The sequence below is a fragment of the Leuciscus leuciscus genome, assembly GCF_965113295.1.
Source record: "Leuciscus leuciscus genome assembly, chromosome: 19".
Lineage (NCBI taxonomy): Eukaryota > Metazoa > Chordata > Actinopteri > Cypriniformes > Leuciscidae > Leuciscus > Leuciscus leuciscus.
In genome coordinates this window covers 4,725,580-4,749,374 of record NC_138743.1, presented here as the reverse complement: position 1 = coordinate 4,749,374, position 23,795 = coordinate 4,725,580, and the positions used below count along the sequence as shown (strand labels likewise).

Below are 23,795 nucleotides of genomic sequence, written 5' to 3'. Positions count from 1 at the left end.
ATCTGTTTGACAGCACTAGTATTAATGTATTAAATACATAATTATAGAAAAAATTATAGAATAAAAATACTAATAAAATGTATATTATAATAACAACAAATGAATTCATATTATTAAAGCACAAATCTGCAGCACATGACCATCATTCAGACGGCAGATTTACCACGAGAGCCTAGCGGTTATTATTGACCGTTGCTAAACAATTAAATCTGGTCAACACTGAAATTTCCTGATCCTGTGCCTGAATAAATATAGTTAATTAAAAATATATAAAGCATTGCAAAATGATGAGTACTGACCGAACCAACCGATTCGTCCGAGTGAGTACTGATGTTTGACACACTGAGATCTCCACCGAAATGAAAGAGATGATGAGACTGGCTGGTTTATTAGTGTGGTTGAAGAAGTTATAACGTTTGCTGGCATTCAACACTTTACAACCAATAGTTTATATATTGTCAGTTACGGTCCGATCCAAACGGTCATACAGTCTTCACAATGACTAAAAAGTAATAATTAAACATTAAAGCCTGTTCAATAGACTTAAACAATACAAAACATGGGCATATCCGATTACTTGTATTCCTCTTCTAAGGGGAACAGAGCCACATTTTTGTGTTTAAAAAAATAAAACTCATTAATTTACATCTTTCCTAAATGTACCTGTCAAACGTGTCAGGGGGAAAAACCATGGTGAATGAAATAGTGGAGCTCAGCATTTGTCATCTGAAGGGTGACATCAGGCTGGCAGAGAAGAAGCCTCAGGAAACAAAACTCATCCTGGCACAGAAGAGAGACACGTACCGTTTACAGAGGAAAGAGAACTACTGTCACCGTTATCCTTCAGCACATTAATCATGTGTGTGGTTTCGTTAGTTTCACAGACCCCCGAAATCAGCGGACACACACACGCATCATTCTCACATGAAACTGTCAAGAGCATGTCCAGGTCACATTTCACCAGTAAGAAATAAATAAGATATTGTGCATAAAGAAACATTTTGACCAAAAGTATTTATGGGACCAGATTATTTTTTTAATATTTATTTTTTGCCTTGTGATATTATTTTCACACTTTTTCCTTAAATAAGTCTCACAAAAAAATAAAAATACAAAAAAAAATCAGTCATCACCATATTTCAAAAATTTTGAATCAAAATATTTATGATATATTTGATGAACTGAATTTTTAAAGAATTAGATTAGAAAAATTATGTGCTTTACAGTAATGGTAATGAGATTTTATTGAGAACTGGTAGAAATGTCAAATCTTAACAGTCCTTTTATTGAAAAATTATATTTTGCATTAGAAAAAGAACAAAGCAATGACAATGATTTTTTTGTTGTTGCTTTATGTAATGACAATTTAGGTGTTTAAATGTGCTATAATTCATGAAAATAATGTCAGAATAATAATAAAAAAAGGCTAAAAATGTGATTCATTTTCTTTAAGTTAAATACATGAGTAAATATGACCTGGATAGTTCTTTGTCATTTCACTTATGAAATCATTGGACACATTAACAAATGACACATTAACAGACTTGATTATCCAGCATAAGGCATTAAGATCAATCTGTTATTCCCACATGTGTACTGAACAGGTTACACACACACATATGTTTTCTTGTATGATCGCGATTGACATGAGAACATGTAACAGTTTTGATTTGGTGCTATTCCTATGCAGTTATGTCTTATACCTTGTGCTATTCTTACTGATGATCAACAAACATTCAATGGGGGTTAGTGGCGTCTAGTCACCATCAACCTAAAGAACAACACACACAGCCTTTCACACAAGCTCAAAGGCACACACACACACACACACACACACACACACGAGTAAAAAAAACATGACCATCAGTGCATTTCAAACAACAGAGTATATGCGAAGTAAGTAAAAATAAAAACACTAATCATTTAGAGCGATGACACCTCCCATAACTCGTCGATATGCCATCAAAAACGGCCTCCATCGGTCCATAACTTTGTTTGTACTGTCAGTATAATGATGCAAATATTAGTTTGACGTCCATTAAAGCGTCCCATGAAAAGTGGTGCAAATCAAGCCTGTAGTGGTTTGCTGATGAATCGCGCACAAGTGACCGTTAAAAACGCCTGACGGTGATCGTTCGTTCTGCTATTGTTCTCCCTTGTCTTCGAGGAAGACGAGTTCAAAGTAAAACTGTCCCATATTTACAAGAAAGCTTTGATTCCCCTTCACGTTCCCACAGAGAGAGAGAGAGAGAGAGAGAGAGAGAGACCGTGCCGTGTGTGTCAGCGCCTCGCCGGATTCCTGTGCTCGTTCCATTAAATGAATTTAAAACATTTGGTCTTGTCATGCGGCAATCTCGTCTTGAAGAGTACCGAGTCCACTCTGAACTGAGTGTATAACAGCGGCATGTATCCGTAGACTTTTACGAAGAAGTTGATGCACTTGTGGCGCTCGTGGAAGTGCGAATCGTCGTGTGACAGAGCCTGCGGACACCCGGGACAGCGGAAGGTCCAACGTGACGTCACCTGAGGAAGAATTAAACGAAGAATGAGACAGTTTCTTACACAATCTATCATACATCTTCAGAACTCGTAGGGCCCGTTTACACCTGAGGTGCGTCCCAAATCGAGTACTTGTGCACTATTCTACGCCATTTTATAAAACGGATAGTTCCAGTCCTTGATTCTGATTGGTTGAGCCGCTTTCGAAGCCGTTGTAAATTACTCAACAAACACACACCTGTGACCGCATTACATTAGTGTTACTGCGCAACTGCCGTTTGTGATTGGTTGGTTTGTTATGTGTTGCTTAGCAACCTCTTTGGAACTACATTGCTTGGCGGAGGAATAAATGCGTTATATCGTTATATTTTTTGTGGCTGGTGTTTATTTTATGACTAAAATTAATATTTTTATGGAGTAACCGTTTTATAAAAGCAATAAGCCCCTTGAAGCCGTGTTTTACAGTGGATTTAGAACAGCTAAGTTGTAGCTAACAACGCCCCTTAGCTGTTCTAAATCAACTGTAAAACACGGCTTCAAGGGGCTTATTGCTTAATTCTAGTAAAAAAGTGCACTTTAAAGCTGCAGTCCGTAACGTTTTTGGGTTAAAAAATGATCCAAAATAAATGTTTGAGCAAGTACATAACCAGCCAGTGTTCAGAACTCTCTGCTTGCCGTAGCTCGATTCAAAACGGTAAGCTTGTAATAATGTTTTTAACTCCAGTGGTACTGGTGGATTTCCGCGGGAAATTCGAGCATGTGTTTGCGTCATTACGTCACATCTGTCCACATAAAGAAGAGTCTCGGCTAGTAGGCTATGAGTGTGAGGATGTTGGAGGTGGAGATTTATAGCCTTTTCTCGCAGCACTTGATATGATTAAACTCATCAATTTGATGGCGGATCCAGAAAGGTTCAAACGACAATCACCAGGAGATTCACCCATTGTAAAATGCAAAAGACTTCGGAGTGGCTACAGAAAAAAAGAGACTGCAACCGGCCCATGCGAAAACAAGGATAATATCGGAAAGGCATTAAATGTCACGCAATGCTGATGTTGTTAACATTAACAATTTGAGAACAAAGTATAATTTGCATGGTTTGACGTGATATGATAAGTGATCATTAGATTTAATCAGCCTTAAATTTCCCTTAGTTGGCCAGAACAAAAGTGGATGTTACTCTTACTATCCACACCGGCGCGGCGACTGACAGCCGCACATTCTCCTCAAAACATTGGGTTCATCCGCGCTGTGCCGTGCCGAGGCAAACCCACATAAAGTTGATAATTCCGCAAATAACTGCAATTGCAGATTTCGAACAGAGATGGCGACAAAGAGGAAAAACTACGGACTGCAGCTTTAAGTACAAGAAGGGGGAGGGGCTATCAGACTCTGATGTTGAAAGACAAAATAAACGTATAAAGTTCATACACTACACGGTTGAGTACATAGTGTATAGTGTGTCATTTGGGACACAGCTTCGGTCACTTCATGCGTTTTTACTGACCAGATAGCTCAGATTTACCAAAACGATTCCATTTACACCTGGTCACATAAATGTGTTTCGCAAAACGGATATAAATCCGATCTTCAATTCCCGCGCTATATGCAGATTTAATGGAGTGCACGTCACCGAAAGCAACAGATATGAGCTGCAATTTCAAAATCAAAGATCGCAATAGGAGAGAGAGCGGCAACAGCACTGGTAAGATTTCGTTTCTTTACTTTTAATGAAGAAGATTGTGTGTTAAGCGTCTGATTTGAGATAGTTTGCACGTTGGCTTGATGAATAGATGCTCAGATGCATGACATATAGCCTATAACACGCTCTCACACGTTTATTTTCTAGCATTGATGGGAGGAGTACAATTTACATATGTGGTTTAGCAACCAGATGCATTTACACTTGTCCAGTTTCTTCTGGAATGCGGCCCAGACCTCCTCCTGATGTGGTTTGAGCGATCGGATTTACATATGTCTCGAATGCGTTTCGGAGGGCATTTACACCTGGTCTTTTCATGATCGGACCGCTATCCCATCACAGAAAACACATGAAGTGGCCAGGTGTAAACAGGCCCTTAGAATGTAGGGCACAATTTGCGTGCTTTTGTCCTTTAAAGCTTTGCTTGTATGGAAAAGAGCAGCTTGGAGAATAATGCAGGTTTAAATCAACAGACTTATATTTTGAGTGGATTATTCCTTAAATCAATCCCTCCATATAAAGATGACAGACTTATTAACTTCATAATATAATATCATCTCTTTCATTCGTGTATAGCCTGTTTTCCCATTGCAATCTGGTCGGCTTTTCCATGACAACAAAATTAATGTAATTGATTTGTCTAATCTGCGGGGACGGCAGCAGCCGGAGAGCGAGAGATATGTGTGTGTGTGTGTGTGTGTGTGTGTGTGTGTGTGTGTGTGTGTGTACCAATGAAATCCTAATAATGCCTGAGAAAATCCATCAAATTTCACTACGCTGATAATTCACAGGCCAATCCGTCGCTTCGGTCAATGGACTTCAGAAAGACAAAGGCTTTTTAAAGCTTTCCGAAATCACGCTGAAATCAATTCTATTGTAACACACATATAAAACTGGAAGAAGTGTGTTCAGTCTCAACTCTGGACATCGCCTTGATATTTAACTTTATTTATAGTACACAATAACGACAAAAATGCCAAAGAATAACAGGAGAATCTTACAATGTCCAGGTTATCCGTCACCCCCAAAACTAAAGAAAATAAATAAATAACGAAGTGTCTATTTACACTAAGTGCAAATTGCAGACCTTGTTGGCAGAGGCTATTCACACTAATAGCAGAAAGAAAGTTTTGATGCAAACAACCTTTTGCCGAACTCGCTCTCCTCCCTTTTCCCATCACATATCATATCAGAAAGGCATTTATTTTCAATAAAAATGAAGAAAATATTAGAAAAATGGAAATAAAGTGTCTACCATGTGTTTAATAATAAAGTGTTTAGGGTTAGGGGTACGTGTAGGGAGGGGCTTTATTGTCCCAATAAGGTGGCATTCATTTAATAATTTTAATAAATATAATAATTTACACTATGTTATTATAGCATACCGTTTAATGTATAACACCACTGAGGTGCAAATAGTATAATAGCATCTAACTACAATTTACACTTATTGGAAATAAAATACTGCTACTTTTACATAGTGTAAATATAACCTAGCACTATTTTCACTTAGTGTAAATAACATATCACTAAGAAAATTGACAATTAAGCACTGATGATTCACACTCATTTGATTCTGATTGTTGCATTACAGTAATTTAGGCAACAAATACTACTGTGATATATAAATACAATTTAGTGATAATTTAGGGGGAAATAAAATGAATAGATCAATAATCTTTCTTTACTTTATATTTCTTTCTTTTGATTTGGGGGTGAAATATGACCAGGGTATGATCTGGACAAACGTGTTTTTGATAATTATAATTAATAATTTTGATAATAAAGAGGTTTATCAATGTCCATTCAAATTTGAATCAGACAATTAAATGTAACACTGTGTTTTGTATCGAAGTTAAAAACGAAGATGTTTTTTTTGTCCTTACAGGAACCGAAAGTGCTGCACAATGGCAAAATATGAGCCAATAAGGCCATATTCAATGTTCAAAACATGGTTATGTGAAGAAAGGATTTGGGCCAATGAGATTTCACTGTGGGAAGGGCAACCCAGAGTGCCAGAAACCAAGTGGCTAACAGAATGGATTGTCTGATTAACATAATTCACTTTATCATGTTGTACACAAACACAGCATGACTGAGCACTAAATTGAAATCCCAAGTGGCAAAAGCCCCAAAAGGCTCTAAACGACACATGCTTCAAGTTACTGCCCACTGACCTTGATGGGGGGTTTGCGAGTGATATGCGACACGAGAAAGTTCATGGCGATATCCTCGCAGTTGATGTACTCGTCCACCATGTCACGTATGGCTTGAGGCATGACGTAGGAATAGAGGTATGCGTAATACTGAGGAGAGGAAGAAATGATAAAAAATTAACACAAGAAAGTACCATGATGTTGTACAGCAATGCTCATAAATGAAACATGTCGTGCTGTTTGCTTATCCGTCTGGAAAATGAGGCACTGCATCATGCATTTGGTTGCACAACAACGTACTCAGTAGCAACATCAGTTTTCAACTAACTAAAGCATTTCCAGCTCCTGTCACCTTGGTGTTACTTGGGTAAAACTACATAAGCTCCATGTCTATTTTTGGCATAATCAGGCTCTGGAAGTGTCAAAGTGGTCAAAGCTTCACCTTATGGAAGAAGGCCGCACCCGTCAGTACCATGGAGAGCTCGCAGGAGTAGTTCGAATTATAGAGCCAAGATTGGTGATTTACATCCCAAGCATGAAACCTTCCCGGGAAACCTACAATCCGGTCTCTGGCCTCACGCCACACCCTGGAAGTGGAAAAAGAGAAAGAGATAGAGATGAGAATGCAAGAGTGGTTATTATAATATTCACTGAATAGCATTTGTTAAGCAATATATGTATGCCAAACAAAGCCCTTTAATAGAGTAACTGAATACATAGGATAAATAACTATAACCTTGGCTTTTATTGCACAAAACTATAAAATATCTCACAAAAAACAGACCATAAACACCAGTCATAATAACATTGCTCAGAAGTGGCAGCATCTTATGCACACTTAAGTATCATGAAAAAAATCTCCTAATCAATCATCTTGACCAATTCCCTAATGTTTATAGACAAAAATGTATTGGGAACATTAGTGTTCAACATGTAAAGATCCCCGACGTGACCATTTTTACCCCAAAACAAACATTTAATAAATGAATCAAAATCAAATCTCCCATTATCTGCTCCACTGACCAAATGTCTAAACATGCAAACAAACAAGGAGATACACAGGAGTGAAGGAGAGCGTTTTCTTCTGAGGTAAAAAAAATAAAAATAAAAAAGATCAGCTTACAAACGTTTCACATTCTTTTCTAATAATATAAAGGACAAAATTAACTTCACAAAATAAAACAGCATAACATTTCTTTAAAAGAAGAAAAAAAACTGAATAATGGGAACTATCTTATACAAAAATACCTCTAAATATATCTTTTCAAAAGGGGGAAAATATCTGCAAAATATTTAGGCATTGCTTTTTCAGGGTGTAATGTTTTACCAATCAATAACTATAATAAAACAACTAAAATAGTACCTATTAAACATTACGGCAAGGCGATTTCAAGCATTTCTCAATATTTTCAGCCTTTTGACTATATTCAGTATATTTTTTTTAATACTGGTGTATTTGCTTTGAAATGGCCAAAAGGTGGATAAAAATGTGAATAGCCAAAGTAGATTCAAAGTGTTTCATGCAAGAAACTGTCCAAATAAAAGTGCCTTAGCATTCTGTATAATCGCCCACTCCTATTAAACATATGTTGTGATCTTGCCATCACAAAAATCTCACCTGAACCCAAACATAATTTCATCGTGTCGAAGATGGGCGTCATCATCAATAGACAAAATGGCCTCAGTCTCGACTGCATCCCAAGGAAGGAAGCGATTGTTTAAGCTGTTTTTCTCTGTGCGTACCACCTGCAAAGAAAAAGCCCATCGGTCAACATGCCATATTGTGAATGACTGCTGAGGTAGAACGTGGCATTATTACGAGATTTTATTGGGCCAGCCAGATTCATAACCTTATGAAACCAACAAATCCCAATCAAAACAACTGAATACTTCTGGAAAGCATTTTTTTTTAATGAGTTTGTGTGTTTAAAATTTAAAATGGCTCTTAGTTTGCAACCATGTATCCATAATTAAAGATGCTCAATTTCCAAATTACTTCTCGAAGACATGCAGAGAATAAGAAACTTGGGGAACTTCGGTATTCTATTTGGGATTTCATTTCAAAGTATAACCTTACAGTGGGCTTAATACAGCACTGTTTCCTTTAATATCACCAGAACTAATTTGGCTTGCTGCCCTAGAGACATGAAAGCTATGCTTCAAAGACAGCAGAGAGAGCAGACCAAATCTACAGCAGAATGCAATGCTTGTGAGGTTTCACATTTAAGCCTTTGAGAATTCAAACTAATAACAGGCTTAACACAATTTTTTCTCATTGAGTGCAAAACTTGCCACCATGATGCAAGGGTGCTATGCATTTCTAGGGTGTTTCAGGGGGTTACTAGCTGATTGCTTACTGGCCCAGTAATAAGAAATATGATTTTTTTTTAAAAATACTGAATGCTTACCACAATAGGTAGACCAATGTCTGGCCAGAGCAGATCATCAGAAGGTGGCTTGGGGGAATTCCACACAACCACCACTTTGTTGAGATAAGGAAGACCATTAAGTCTTTCCAGTGAGTTCATAAGAACCTCCTCCCGTTCATAAGTAAGCATGACCACAGTGAACTGCTCCCGTGGGACGTTACCTCCTAGAGCGGCCTGAAACTCTTTACCAGATCCCCCAGAACCACCACCGATAGGACGAAAACCAGTCCCCGACCCCAGAAACTTGGCCTCTGAAGGAAGTACAGGGTCCAAGGGAGTGTGTGGGAATAGATGGAAAGGGCCAGGTGCACGATTCCAGGTGCGGTAAACATCAGCAGCTGTGTAGGTAAAGTTACGCAAGAAGCGTGGCGAAGCATAAGGGGGCTCTACTTCAACAGGCCCTAGATCGAGGTCCCCATTGTCAGCCATGTTAGCATCGGTTCCTGCCAACTTTCCAGCTTTGTGTGGAATCTCCTGGGCAGGCTCCTCACGTATGGGTGCTGCTGGTATCTGGATGCTGGTTCGTACACTAGCCAGGATGGTGCTGAAGATGCTCTCAGAGGTGGAGAAGTACGTCTCCCAAAGAAACCGACCCTGCCGTCGCATGGCCAGAAGATCATTGTCTGAGATGCTACGCAACAGAAAGTGCAGCTCCGTAATGCGAGGCTTGGGTACCATAATGACTGCCTCACTCCAGCGTATGAGGTGATGGTAGGGCAACTTCGAGTGGTCGCCAAGCACCACCGGTATTGCCCCAACTTCCAAAGCCTCAAAAAGTCTCATGCTACAGCCAGCAGATGCCACCAACTGGCCATCACCTGGAGATATCACTAGGGCAAATGTAGACACCTTCAGTACCTCTAAACGATCCTCACGCTCGCCACACAATGCCCACTCTGTTGGTAAACTTGTCTTGGGCTGATTCTTGCAGGTGAACTCCACAAGAACCTGGTCTAGGTGACTGTCCTGTACAGCTTTAAGTGTGCCAATAATGCGATCATCATAGTCAGCCGGTGGATCCCCTTCCATTTCCTCCTCAAAGGACTGTGGTGGGGCTTCAAGCAAGCTGCTCCTCAAAGACTCAACCTTTTCTCCCTGAAAGGTGAAGAGGTACTTCCTCTTGACAGGGACTTGCGGAGGCACCTCTAGGAAGTTTGGCTCAGACAGAGCGTGGACTAGAGGAGACACCACCATGTCGAAACCTTCTCTATACTGACGTTCAAAAAAGGTAGACTGTGCCACTGCTGCTCGTCCTGTGCTCACATTGTAGAGGAAGTTCTGAGTCAGAGACTTTCTAGACAGATGGACAAGCAAGTGGTTGTGGCCATCCAACCTCCAATACGGCAAAGCCTTGAGCTGCTTTTCAAGGTCAGAAGGTGAAGCAGGGGGAGAGGAAGGTGATTCTTGTATTTCCCCAACAAGCACTATGTACAGACAGGCAATGTTTGGATTATTGGTGACATATACACTGCTTTTGACGGATGATGCGAAGGCTTGTTTGACAAGAGGGTCCAACTTCTCACCCCAAGGATATGATCCTGTGTCATAAACATAGACAGGGAAGCCAGATGTAAGTGGACATCTAGCATAATCAAAACAAGAATGCAAACGACAGCTTTGGGCCGACTTGGGTGGAGGGTATCCAGGATCATCCTTGTCTGGTAAAAGTCTAACTGGCAACGACAGTTTTGGCTGGTTTTGTGCCATAAGTTCCTTGTAAGAGTGCTCAGTCTGGCTGATGACATTTTTGAGTTGTAGCAAGTCTTGTTTGGCACTGTCAATACTACGTTTACAAGCCTCGATGCGTAGGTTAAGTCGGGCTATCTCGCCATTGAGCTCTTGCCGCTTTGACTCGAGCTGAAGTAGCTCCTCGCTGACGGATTCCCGTATACGACACAGGTCTTGCACATGCTTTGCTTCACACAGCTCTCCGCCAGGTCTTGGCCCAAAAATGCGCTTATCTGGTCCCCCTGCTTCATCTATTGTGGTGAGGTAGTAATGTGCAATGAGAGGGAAGAAGACCAGGATGAAAAAGAGCATGAAACTGAGCCAGGTGAGCCGTACTCGCCGTAGTACCCATGGCTGGCCGTTGTTCCCGATGATGCCTCCACTTCGCTGCATCGTGCAACTATCACTCTCCTTCGAACCAGACACGTGAATGCAGCTGTTGAAGAGATTCAGCTGCCATAATGCAACTTCATCTGTACTGTACACTTTGAGTCTCCAGAGTTTGTAACTTGCGTGTCCTTGTTTTAATTGGGACTTCTAATAAACGGAAATTTCATCTTTCTCGTGACAGAATGATATCGTCCATAAACAAGGTCTTGTGTGTGGTATGATGTATGTTAAAACTGAAACTATCTAAGAGAAGAAGGAGAGTCCCAGACAGCAGTAAAAACTGAGTGCCCTTGATGGAGATCAGCAATGGAGGCATGGCTGATCTTCATTTTTCTTTGTGGCATCATACTCCGGTCACTCTTCCATAGTTGGGACTCATAAATTGGCCAAAGTGTGCCATGAACTCTTGGAGATACTGCATGCCATCCAACTTCATTCAATCTGTAAAACAGAGAGCAAGTATCAGTTATTTGCACATAGAACAGAACATGCATCAGAACTAGGGGTGTAACGATAAACTCATGTCACGATTCGATACATATCACGATACTGAACTCACAATACAATATTATTGAGATAATCTAAGACAGGGGTGTCCAATCCTGCTCCTGGAGGGCCATTGTCCTGACAAGTTTAGCTCCAACCTCAATTAAACACACCTGAACCAGCTAATCAATGTCTCACTAGGCATACTAGAAACTTTCAGGCATGTATGTTTAGGCAAGTTGGAGCTAAAATTTGCAGGACAGTGGCCCTTCAGGACCGACTTTGGACATCCCTGCTCTAAGACATATGGTAAAAAGTCAACAAAAAATGTACTTGATTAAAATGCTAAATTTGGTATTACATTGGGTGTGGAAATGAATAGGCTTGGACTTTGTGCTGGTAACCCAATGCACAAGACAATAGTGACACCAGAATCAAAATATTCATGATTCTGAAGCTGAAAATACCATAGACTGTAAAAAATATGGACAAAGCGTCTGTGACGTCACCCATAGACTTTCTGAAGAACGGGTTTGAAGCCGTTTATGGGGGGTATGGGCGGCGCCATCTTGGAAAAACTTGGGAAATCCTAACCCCGCCCACCTTCTAACGCAGCGCGCGTCACTCAGATCGCTCTGCTACTTCGGTTATCTCTGTGTATATTTTAGGCAATGAAATATGTTATAAAACACCATACTAACTCTTTTCGTTTTCATTTAAAGAAATCTTAAACATTATAGCCACACAAATGTGGTTCAGGCAACGCATATTGATTATATTCAACTGCACATAACGTTTGCCTATTTATGAAAAAACAAAATATAAAACACAAACCTGCCTCTTTTCATTTTAAATATAATATAAAAATATTAAACATTTTATGGTCCAGGCAATATGTGCATTTGTACTAAACAACAGATGTTGCAGTAAACAACATTACAGATCATCTTCGTTGTATTAAAATGACAAAACTCAACCCAGTCTCTTTTTGTTAAATTTCAGTTTTATCAATATTAGCCATTATAAAAGTATAAGTAAAAGGTATAAGAAGCTATACAAATAAAGCAAACAATTTAGTCAAACATACAAAGTCAGCGCTCTAGTCTAACCATACATCGGTAAAGTTAAATAGCTTATAAAGTTATGAAACTTCCCCTCAGCCAAAACGATTGCCCAGGGAAAAAATTATAGATTCACGAGACCAAAAATCGGCCATTAGATATACACAAGACAAATTATATCTCATCTTTAACCACTACAGAGACGCCAGAGTCTGCGGCATTGGCGGCAAACCTCAGAACGACTAGCCGAGGAAAGGCTGCTCCAGGCGGGGTACGTGAACGCCGAGCGCCCGGTCATCGCTGGATCAACTGGATACAATTTTCATAAATCTTTAAAGGTATAGCGGAGGATCTTTCCAAATTTTAGATAAGACCCGCCCTCTCCACTTTTTGAAAAGTTTGATTGATTCACCAGAATGATTGACAATTAGGAGGACCAATAGTTTAGACTACCCACCAGGAAGTAAAACATCCTCCGCTATACCTTTAAATAAACCACAGATTTGAGCTTTAAACAACTACATTCTCGCCTGAAAAACTCTTAAAACTACATTTCATGATACAGAAACAGTAGTATTATATGTCAACTGTATTAAAAAATGGCGCTTCTTATGTTGTCATTCTCCGTGGCGCTGCCTTGTCAGCTGTCAATCAAGCTGTCAATCAAAGTTAACCACGCCCTTATTGTCATACATTTTATATCTAAATTATATAAAATTCACAGCCCTCATGGTTGTCAGGCACTCGGAACCTATCGAAAAATACAATAAAAGTCCATGGGACCAACCTGTAAAAACATGAATTTATGCTGTGAAAACGGACATTTTAACATGGGGGCTATGGACATTTGCTCCCTTTTGGGACCTTCCCCTAGCGGATTTTCGATGTATTGCAGTTTTTCGCACTTCCGGGTAGGCTTCATTTTTCAGATCAGAATGTTGCCGCTTGGAAAATACAGAATTATTTTAGACAAACATGCTTGCACTCTTTCACTGATTAGATACATTTAAAATAATGTAGACCACTTTTTAGTAGGGCTGGGTATCGATTCAGATGTTACAATTCGATTCGATTTCGATTCGCAAGCTCTAATTCGATTCGATTTCGATTCTCGATTCGATTTTCGATTTCGATTCTCGATTCGATTTTTCCAATTTCGATTCTAAATTAATTTCGATTCGACTCACTCAATGAATATTAAATACAAATATATTTATTAAAAAAAGAAAAAGAAAAGAAAAAAAAGTGAACAAGTTTTCAAGTGTTTAATTAATAAAAAGAAATTAAGAGCTACAAACCTGTATATTAAACTCTTTTTATTTTAGGTACACTTGGGTACATTAAAACAGAACCTAACTCTATATTTCAAATGCATACAATGAATAGACAGGATTTTGATGCAAGATGAAAAATTGATGCTGAAAATTGGACAAGTCAGAACAGTCGCATGTCTTGATCAAACAGGTTAACAATCCTCACATAAACCCACATATAAAAACGTTGCATATAATATAATATGTGCCCTTCCTGTCTAACAGCTAGGCCATACAGAAATTGAATAAAATTATCAAACAGTCTGTGTTGCATTAATTATAAATTATATATTGACTAATCAAAGTTACAAAAGTTCTTTATTCAAGAGCAGTGAGTGTTTTTCTCTGTTCTCTTTGTTCTTTGATTAACTTAAATGACAGAGATAATTAGTGGCTACAGTGTACTGTCCCTTTAAGACCAGCCGCTGTTGACAGAGACGCGGAACTCACACGCGGACTCATTCTCTCACGAGGCACAACTCTTCACGTTCGTCATAAGACTGCTCTTATGTTATAAAGATACTCGACAAAAATACATTTTGGCATAATTGTGTGTGTTCTTCGTTCAAGCGCGAAAGATAATTCTATTCTGTGCTGTCTTGTGCGCACGCACGATATCATCGCAAGTTTTTCTGTCACAGTCACGACAGCATTTTGGCAGCATTTTGGTCATATAGCCTAATTGCGTATAGGCTTGTCATAGCGATTGCGATATGATTAAACGTGCAGCACTAATTGAGGTTATTTTATGATTTAGATAAAACTACCATAAAATCTCACAGCATTAGCTATAAAATTGAGTTTGCAAGCCTATGAACAGTGGAGGAAAACTAATACATAAAGATGGAAAAAAATCGATTCTTGGCGTTTGAGAATCGATTTTGAATCGACCACATTTTAAAAAACGATTAATCGAAAAATCGATTTTTTTGCCCAGCCCTACTTTTTAGTGCTAATATAAGACATTTGGCATTATCAGGACCCACAAATATTCCCCCATTGCATTATTATACATTATATTCAACATTATATATAGCAGGTTAATGTAGTACTAACACTGAAACTCTGTAAACTTTAAAAAAACACATTTCTCACACAGTAATTTTTATTTTGGGTGAACTATACACAATACATATTGTTGCATTTTTATATTGCATTATATTGTGACACCCCTACTAATACGCATTCCCAAATTAACCACCAGAGTTCTCTGTATCACCTCTTGAATAGTCTGCCACTTTATAATTCAAGTATGCATGTGAAATATATACTCGAGGACAATACGCTTGCAATGTGCTGGTCAAGTATTTATGCCTAATATTTGTTTCTGGCCTAAGAGATTCTCTGGCCAAATCGCGGTTCTAATTAGCGATTACATTATGGATTTGGCAGGAGATGTTTTTGCGCAGGGTGCCACAAAAAAACAGTTCGCACCCATTTGTTAGATTCGAAACCAACTGGCAGCGCTCAGAATGACCTCACAGGCTTGTCCTATTCACTGAACACATTATCTGGTATGCTGACAGCTAGCTTCAAGCATTAGCAGCTGTTCTAAAGCAAACTCACAGAGCAAACACGCCATAAGGCATGCGTACAGAAAAAAAAAACATGTGAATCGCCTCAAGTGACTGTCTCTCTGCTAGATTTGCCCATGTAGCCATCAGTAAAAGCCATGCAAGATTTCAGAGAGCTTCATTATCTCTGGATGAGAGGACATGCGGGATGATTTTCCCGTTAATGGAACAGATTTTGACATGGCCACTGATCCTGCAGAAGGGAAGAGATGCACAATCACACCACTGCCTGGCTCATATACTGTACGGATCATACAAATCTCAGAAATCAAAACAAAAATCTATAGTGTACATTAAGATAAGCCTATACTAGGACAATACAATGACATGACAGTCTCCATATTACAAACTAAAGTGGCATTAAGGAGCTAATGTTACATCAGAGAAGCAGAGCAAGGCTGCATTGGAATTTGTATAGGCTATTATCCATAAAAAAATTACACATTAGTGCCCATCAAAGCATGTTACATTGAAAACAGTATGGTTAATATGTATATGTCGGCCATTGGCTGGCGTTTTCTATTCTACATAAAAAAATTAAATAAAATAAAAAAGATATTCCCTTTTCTCTTTTTTTTTTTTTTTTTTACATAATATTTTTTTCATGCACTTTTAACATTTGTAGTACTATACAAATTGGGATTCAGCACAAGTCTGATCTCTATTGCTACTTAAAGATTACGAGACCTTGTGAGAAGAAAGAGCACCCTGCTCTCCTCCAAGATTAATTACTCTAGATCTCCAGAGAAACGTTAAAGTGATGAGAGAAAGACGCGAAGGGACAAATTGGGGCTGATAAAACACTTACCCTCTGAAGACCTGAAGTGGATAATCATTCACTGTGACCTTTCCTTGTAAAGCTCCATTATTTCGCATCCTTCCACTGCTGTATGGGCTGTTATTTGTGGTTGTACACCAGACTAATAGCATATGATTGTCAAAAGAGCATATAACCTCCAGAACATAAAGGCTAAACTCTGTGCTTATGTTATGCAATAGGCAGGACAGGGTTAATGTTCCATTACTTTCACCTCTCTTGAGAGTTCAGATTCAGTCCGCTCGATTACAGAGGATATTTTCATTAGCATCACGTTAAACATTATCCTAAAGAATTCCTGAGATACAAGTATTTTATTTACAAATATCATGTGTGCAAATAATGCAACTCAAAGCAATAAATATTTATAGATATATAAACATCAGAAGTTACCTTAATATGTGCACTGTTCAAAAGTTTTAAAGAAATTAATACTTTATTTAGAAAGGAGGCATTACGTCTAAATGTTTTCTGAAGTCTTGGCCATCACAAGAATAAATAGAAAAGAGTTATTTTAAATTGAAATCATATTTCACAATATTAATGTTTTGGCTATTTCGATCTAATAAATGCAGCCTTGGTGAGACTTTTCAAAAACAAAAATCTTACTGACCCCAAACTATGCATGTATATGCATTAGTAGCAATACAGATGTTTAACTTTATTTAGCTATTCCAAAATAAACAATAAAAATAAAAATCTGTTTAATTAAAGTGTCAGAGAGAAAAGCATCTAAAAGTAAACGACTGCTTTTGGTGGAAGAAACTTTGACTAATGTTATATGGACTTCCAGGGGGAAAGCCACAAAATGTAGTCGTGTTTTAGTTTTATTTTGGCTGATCTCTATTCCGGACTTGCACACAAACTGCATTGCAATCATTTCCCAAAATGTCATTTATGTGGAAATGTTACGAAGTCTGTAAACAGGACGTTAACACAGGCCAGAGACGGGACACGCCAAAGACGGACGCAAAGAAGAGAGCAAACAAAGAGCAGCAGAGCAAACACTGTGCCAGGCAGCAAGCTCACGGTTCGCAATGCTCGAAATATAGGAAGACAAATATAAATATTGAATTAGGGATGGAATTTATTTTAATGAATCTCTGAAGGGAAGCATTTTCTTTTCCTCTTACCGTCATATAAATGAGTGTTTATGAGCACAGCTCTGCTTTGCATCCAAAGAAACCACTGCTTCATTAGCGCCACCTACTGTCAGAGAGTGAATTTTCATTTTCATTCAATCCGTCTGTTGTTTTTGTTTTGTGCAGGCGTGTCTTGTGTAGCATAATTTCACAACTCTAAAGTCAGACCATTATGTTTTTGTTTTAAATCTTGAAATTATACAAATCTAATTTAAATCAAAAACAACTGCTCATGCTACATGTGTGTAGCAAATTTGTTTGTGATTAAAATGCAGTGGTTGCCTCCATTTTCAATGGCTATAGGTATTTTTTGTTTAAGGCTAGTTTGCCCGGTATAGAGCAGATAAACAACACATACATTTGCTTAAAGAATAAAAGAATATTGGCAACCGTTATGAGAATCGTCCAATAAAAAAAAATAGAATTGGCCATGAAAAATCATGATCGGTGCATCACTAGTATATTGGATCTGTGCATCAGGTCTTAAAGTGACAGCAGCCTAATAAACCTGCTGCTGTGTTAATCAAAGAACAAAAGAAAAAGAGAAAAATCACTAACTGAATAACTTTTGTAACTTTAGAGCAGGGCTATGCAGTTTCGGGAATTCCTTCGCTGTGTTCTCGCAGGTTTCTCTCTAGAGCTCCCCCTACAGCTTCAGAATAGATATTTGACAACACTGTCGAAAAACTCGTTGGCGACTCTCAGATACCAGAGGCTAGTAGATCAACGACATCAAAGCAGATGGGACATTCTTTAAAACGTCTTCTTCATTCGGGTTCGAACAGCGTGAGGGAGCGCAATGATGACAGAATTTTAGCAGATTTTTTTGCCGTAAAGCAAGCAATTCGTTACATCGCGATACTTCCTGATACTGCGGCCGGTGGCCCGCCAGATCAAAGTAGCAAGGGTGGTTTTTCCGCTCACAGGCGATAGGGGGGTGAGAGACTACTACCATTCAACCCGAAAAAAGTAATATAACCATTCCAATGACTCTGAAGCTGTTCAGTTAAGGTAAAAAACCTGCATAGTTCACCTTTAATTGTAAGAATTAATCTGTATTTATACATTTTTTTACAATGAAAACGAACCAGTTTTATTTTATTTTGATTACTTTATTATTTTCTGTAGTATTTCTTACCTGAATACTACTGTTAGACATGCCTAAAAAAACTTAAAGCACTGTTTATTTATTTTGTATCTGAATTCTATTGTATTTATTTGTGCTACTACTTGTTCTCGTTTTATTACAGTATGTTTACTTGTCTTTTTAGTGAGTTCAATTTAAAGTTTGAAATCAAGCTTCCTTGTGCTGTGTGTAAGATATTGCAATGAAATTACCCTATTGATAAAACAGAAATAGATTTTCAACGGATGAAAAAAAATATGGGATAATGTTAAAAAGGTTTTTCCCTGTGGAAAAAAAAGTGGAAAATGTGGAAAAAGTTTTTCCCTATCGAAAATGGTATTGATATTTTCAAGGTATCAGATCAAAGTTAGAATTTCCAGTATCGTGACAACACTAAAATGTAGAATATGGGCCTTTTAAAGCAGAATAGTTTCCCCTATGTGGGTACGCAAGACCCAGCATGCCTGAGCTCTCTCTCTGCGAATCGCCCGGCCATTAACATGAAACTGGAGATGTTCTGAAGAACGTCTTCACACTGACCTGTGATCAGCTCCAGAAAGTTTCTCAGGAATAAAAACTCTCCATCTAATCCTCACACTGCCTCAGGGTTGCGAAGGCAAAGCAAATTTACCACAAGCCAATATTTGACCAGTTTTGTAAATGGAAGGATTTTTTTTTTTTTTCGTCTGGCCACGGCTGAGAAGCAGCAAATACGGATGAAAGCAGGAAATTATGGATCCCTTATTATCGGTGCGAGCATATTTTATGCAGCACTGACATTTCCCGACAACAGAGTAACCAATTTTCTCTGAGCGAAATTTGCTTTGAAGGCAATAGTCCAAGAAGCACCAGTGTAAATACAAAAAAAAAGGAAACGTTCTGTACTTTAATATCAGTCTCCACCAACATACCACTGGAGAACTTCCCTTTCCTTCTCTCTTTCTCTTTTTCCACTTCCTTTCCCGCTGAAATGAATGTTGCATCAGCAAAAGCAGACGCCAAAAGGGATGTTCAATAAGGCAAACATCAATATTATTATTTCTAATGTTAAGGTTAGTGATTTGAAAAAACCCTATCACTATTAAATATTAAACTACATACCAAAAATCACACGTTAGCAAATGGATATTAGTGTCCTGGCGACAGCCAAGCACTTTAATGGTGAGTTTTACACTGTTATAAAATGTATAGTGCTATCTGCGCATTTGCCATGAACCTGAAATGGCTTTAAAAACGCAAAGTTAATGTTTCCCTACGTCTCAATGAATCTTTATCAAATGTTCTGTCAGAGTTGTTGCTCTCCTTGACATCTAATGGCAGTTTTACACTGCAAAGGTGGCATAGAAGCGCTTCATTTAGGTGTCTTTACACAGACTGTTTAAATGCTGCTCAGAGGTGGTATAAATGCACTTAGCAATTTCAACAGTATACTTTGACACTAGGGGCTGAGGTGGGTCAGAGCAGGCATACTTTGGTCTGGCTTTTATGCAGCATTATGTCTTTACACAGAATTTTTGAGCAGGCACAGAGCAGCCTTAAAGGAACACGCCAACTTTTTGGGACTTTAGCTTATTCACCTTATCTCCCAGAGTTAGATAAGTCCATACATAACCTTCTCATCTCCGTGCGTGCCGTAACTCTGTCTGACGCACCCACCGCTAGCCTAGCTTAGCACAAAGACTGGAGGTAAATGGCTCCAGCTAGCATACTGCTCCCAATAAGTGACAAAATAACGCCAACATTTTACTATTTACATGTTGTGATTTGTATAGTCACCGCGTGTACAAATAACAAGGTCACATGAGAGACAGCCATCATCTAACCGTATACATACTGTTTCCGCCCAAGTAGCAGTGCTTTGCCTTCTGAGAATATAGTTCCCAGTATGTATACGGTTAGAAGATGGCTGTGTCTCATGTGACCTTGTTATTCGTACACGCTGTGACTATACAAATCACAACATGTAAATAGTAAAATGTTGGCGTTATTTTGTCACTTATTGGGAGCAGTATGCTAGCTGGAGCCATTTACCTCCAGTCTTTGTGCTAAGCTAGGCTAGCGGTGGGTGCGTCAGACAGAGTTAGGGCACTCATGGAGATGAAAAGGGTATGTTTGGACTTATCTAACTCTGGGGGATACGGTGAAAGTCCAAAAAAGTCGGCGTGTTCCTTTAACTCTGCTGTGTAAAGAAGCCTAAGTAACATATTGCATTACACTCTTACTTTCTCAGATTTCACACCAAGGCAAAATTAAATTCCAGACTGTATAAAATAACTCAGCTCAGCAAAGAAGAATTCGGCGCACACAATTTAACTAGGGCGAGCTTTTAGCTGGATCGATGTTCTACATAAAGCAGTTTAAAAAAAATCAGACAGATGTTGAGCTGCACTTTGGGACATTTTCTCCGGGCAGGAAAGATTTGGCAGTACTTTCTCCCAGATGATCTTCAAAACTCCATCAATGAGTCACTCATTTCCTAATGCACTGCTGAAACAATATAGACCACTGAGATAATACAGCCTGTCTCATTGAATTATCTTAGATGCATTCTTCTGCATGATGCCAATATGAAATTAAGACAGAGCAAAAATGCAAAAATATACAATACATTAAGTTAAAGAATACCGTGAGGCTCCAAAGCGACTTTTTAAAGCAGGGTTTCTCAAACTCGGTCCTGGAGGGCCACTGTCCTGAGCACACACCTGAGCAAGCTAATCAATGTCTTCAGGATCACTAGAAACTCACAGCTAGGTGTGTTTGATCAGGGTTGGAGCTAAACTGTGCAGGACAGGGACCCTTCAGGACCGAGTTTGAGAAACCCTGTTTTAAAGGAACCGTATGTAAGAAATGTATTTCAATTAATCATAAAATGGCCCTGATATGTCACTAGACATTAAGAAATCATGTTCATTTCAAATACTTATATCACTAACAACAGTAGTCCGGCCAGAATATTGTCATTTAAAAGTGAAGTTGCAGCCCTCAACTGATGTTGATGTTGTCATGTTGTGTTTTGGCCTGAAGCTCCACCCTCCACCTATCTACCAATCACGAAGTCAGTAGTGTTTCGGCATCCGGGTTGCCAGCTCTGCTCTAGTTACCACAGCTGCAGCTACAAACGTGTCGGATAAAAAAATGTCTAACGTTACGAAACCTAAAAGACCTCATTATGAATCCGAAATACGTCGTGACAAAGTCCGAAATAAAACAAGGATTTGTATAGGAGATGCCTTTGAAAGATGGAGACGGCTGAAAACGGAGAAGAATTTGAAGACAGACGCCAACGTTGCTAATTTTCCTGCTGGATCCTGCAGTCTAACTGGCCACCTCGAGTCAGGGGGGAGGGGGAGGGGATACACCGCTCTACAGTAATTTGAAAGTGACTGCAGTTCCAGTTTTGGCCACAATCTTACATACGGTTCCTTTAAAGCATTCCCTTGCTTTTCACTCCCGTACTTTTTCGATCTAAAAAGTTGAAAGTAGGCCAATAATAAGCTCTAAATGTTATTTTATTATTGGTGAAAAACCTCACCAATCTTCTTCTCCTGTCATCAATAAAAAGGAAAGCTGCGCTGCTAACGTTGTATTGGCCGGGAGGGAAAAATAAACTCAGTATTGAAGTCCTCTGACCTAGAAACACCTGGTTGACACATCTTATCTGCTCTTCCACGGAAAAGTCAAGCTCCTAAAATATTGCAGTGGAAAATAAAACAGCTGTGTTTAATTAACTTATGCTTGATCTATTAGAACATTCTGCGCTGAATTCAACATTAGTAAAACATCCTAGACACTAGGCAGGGATAGACAAAAGTTTTGGCTCACCAGCCACACATTGGGCTTTAAATAGCACACAGAGAAGCGCACACAGTATAATTGCCTTTGAGATATTCTCTGTCGATTGGTTCCACTTTAAATCTATTTCTTGCTCAGACTGGATGCCTCAGAAATCTTGCCAGATGACCATGCATGGATAGTTTTCTTTGTCTAGCATGCGCTAACAGGTCCCACTGCGAGACCTCCTACAGTGGGCTTTAGGCGCATCTGCATCGTGTTTGTCATGTCAGTGTTAGCAAGAAATTCAACTCTAATTTCTATCCGTTTCACCCTGATTTGGTGGCATACGCCCAATGTCTTCCTTCGGGCTACACACAATCCCAAAAGGCCACCTGTATTTCAGCCTGACGAAATAACATTCCTGTAATGAAATCGAGTCATCATTCGAGACGAGACAAAGTCTGGCTTCTAACAATGATATTTTATTTTTAGTCTAAGAACGCCGTTACCATTACACTTTTGCAAATATATGTATATACAGTACAGGCCTAAAGTTTGGAAACATTACTATTTTTAATGTTTTTGAAAGAAGTTTCTTCTGCTCATCAAGCCTGCATTTATTTGATCAAAAATACAGAAAAAAATGTAATATTGTGATATATTATTACAATTTAAAATAATTGGTTTTCAATTTATTATACTTTAAATTATCATTTATTTCTGTGATGCAAAGCTGAATTTTCAGGATCATTACTCCAGTCTATCACATGATCCTTTAGAAATCATTCTAATATGATGATTCATTATCAAAGTTGGAAACAGTTCTGCTGCTTAATATTTTTTCATAACCTGTGATACTTTTTTAGGATACTTTGATGAATAAAAAGGAAAAAAAAGCAGCAAATGTTTTAAAAATAGAAATATTTTGTAACAACAATATACACTGGTCAGTAATTTGGGGTCAGTATTTTTTGTTATTTATTTATTTTTTAAATAAATCAATACTTCAGCAAGGATGTGTTAAATTGATAAAAAGTGATAGTAAAGAAGATTTATATTATTAGAAAATATTTTTTTATTTTGAATACTTTTTAACCTTTTATTCATCAAATATATTAAGCAGCAGAACTGTTTCCAACACTCATAATAAATCAGAATATTAGAATGATTTCTAAAGGATCATGTGATAGACTGGAGTAATGATCCTGAAAATTCAGCTTTGCATCACATAAATAAATGATAATTTAAAGTATAATAAATTGAAAACCAATTATTTTAAATTGTAATAATATATGACAATATAAAAAAAAAAAAATCTGTAATTTCGATCAAATAAATGCAGGCTTGATGAGCAGAAGAAACTTCTTTCAAAAACATTAAAAATAGTAATGTGTCCAAACTTTTGGCCTGTACTGTATATAAAATGCATAAATATTAAGGATATCTATTTATATTTATATTAAAGGACATGACTAAAAGTTATAAATATGCCTTAAAGTTAATCATCTGGTTGCATTATGCTAATAAGAATTTGGAGTAAAATGTACTTATGTCGTTATGAAAATAATGGCACAATGTTAAAAAGGCTTAATGGTCCT

General features: G+C 38.3%; 1 protein-coding gene across 1 annotated transcript in view; it reads right to left on the bottom strand.

Annotated features, from left to right (window-relative positions):
• Positions 1-360: 360 nt before the first annotated feature.
• Positions 361-23,795, bottom strand: part of extl3 (exostosin-like glycosyltransferase 3) — a 32,985-nt gene continuing 9,550 nt past the window's right edge. Inside the window, exons 2-6 of the mRNA XM_082147159.1 lie at positions 8,766-11,345; positions 7,976-8,103; positions 6,800-6,944; positions 6,379-6,507; positions 361-2,523 (exon numbers count right to left, since the gene is read on the bottom strand). Coding sequence (XP_082003285.1) covers positions 2,314-2,523; positions 6,379-6,507; positions 6,800-6,944; positions 7,976-8,103; positions 8,766-10,907 — 2,754 coding nt within the window. The 5' untranslated portion in view covers positions 10,908-11,345 and the 3' untranslated portion in view covers positions 361-2,313. The remainder of the gene's footprint in view (positions 2,524-6,378; positions 6,508-6,799; positions 6,945-7,975; positions 8,104-8,765; positions 11,346-23,795) is intronic.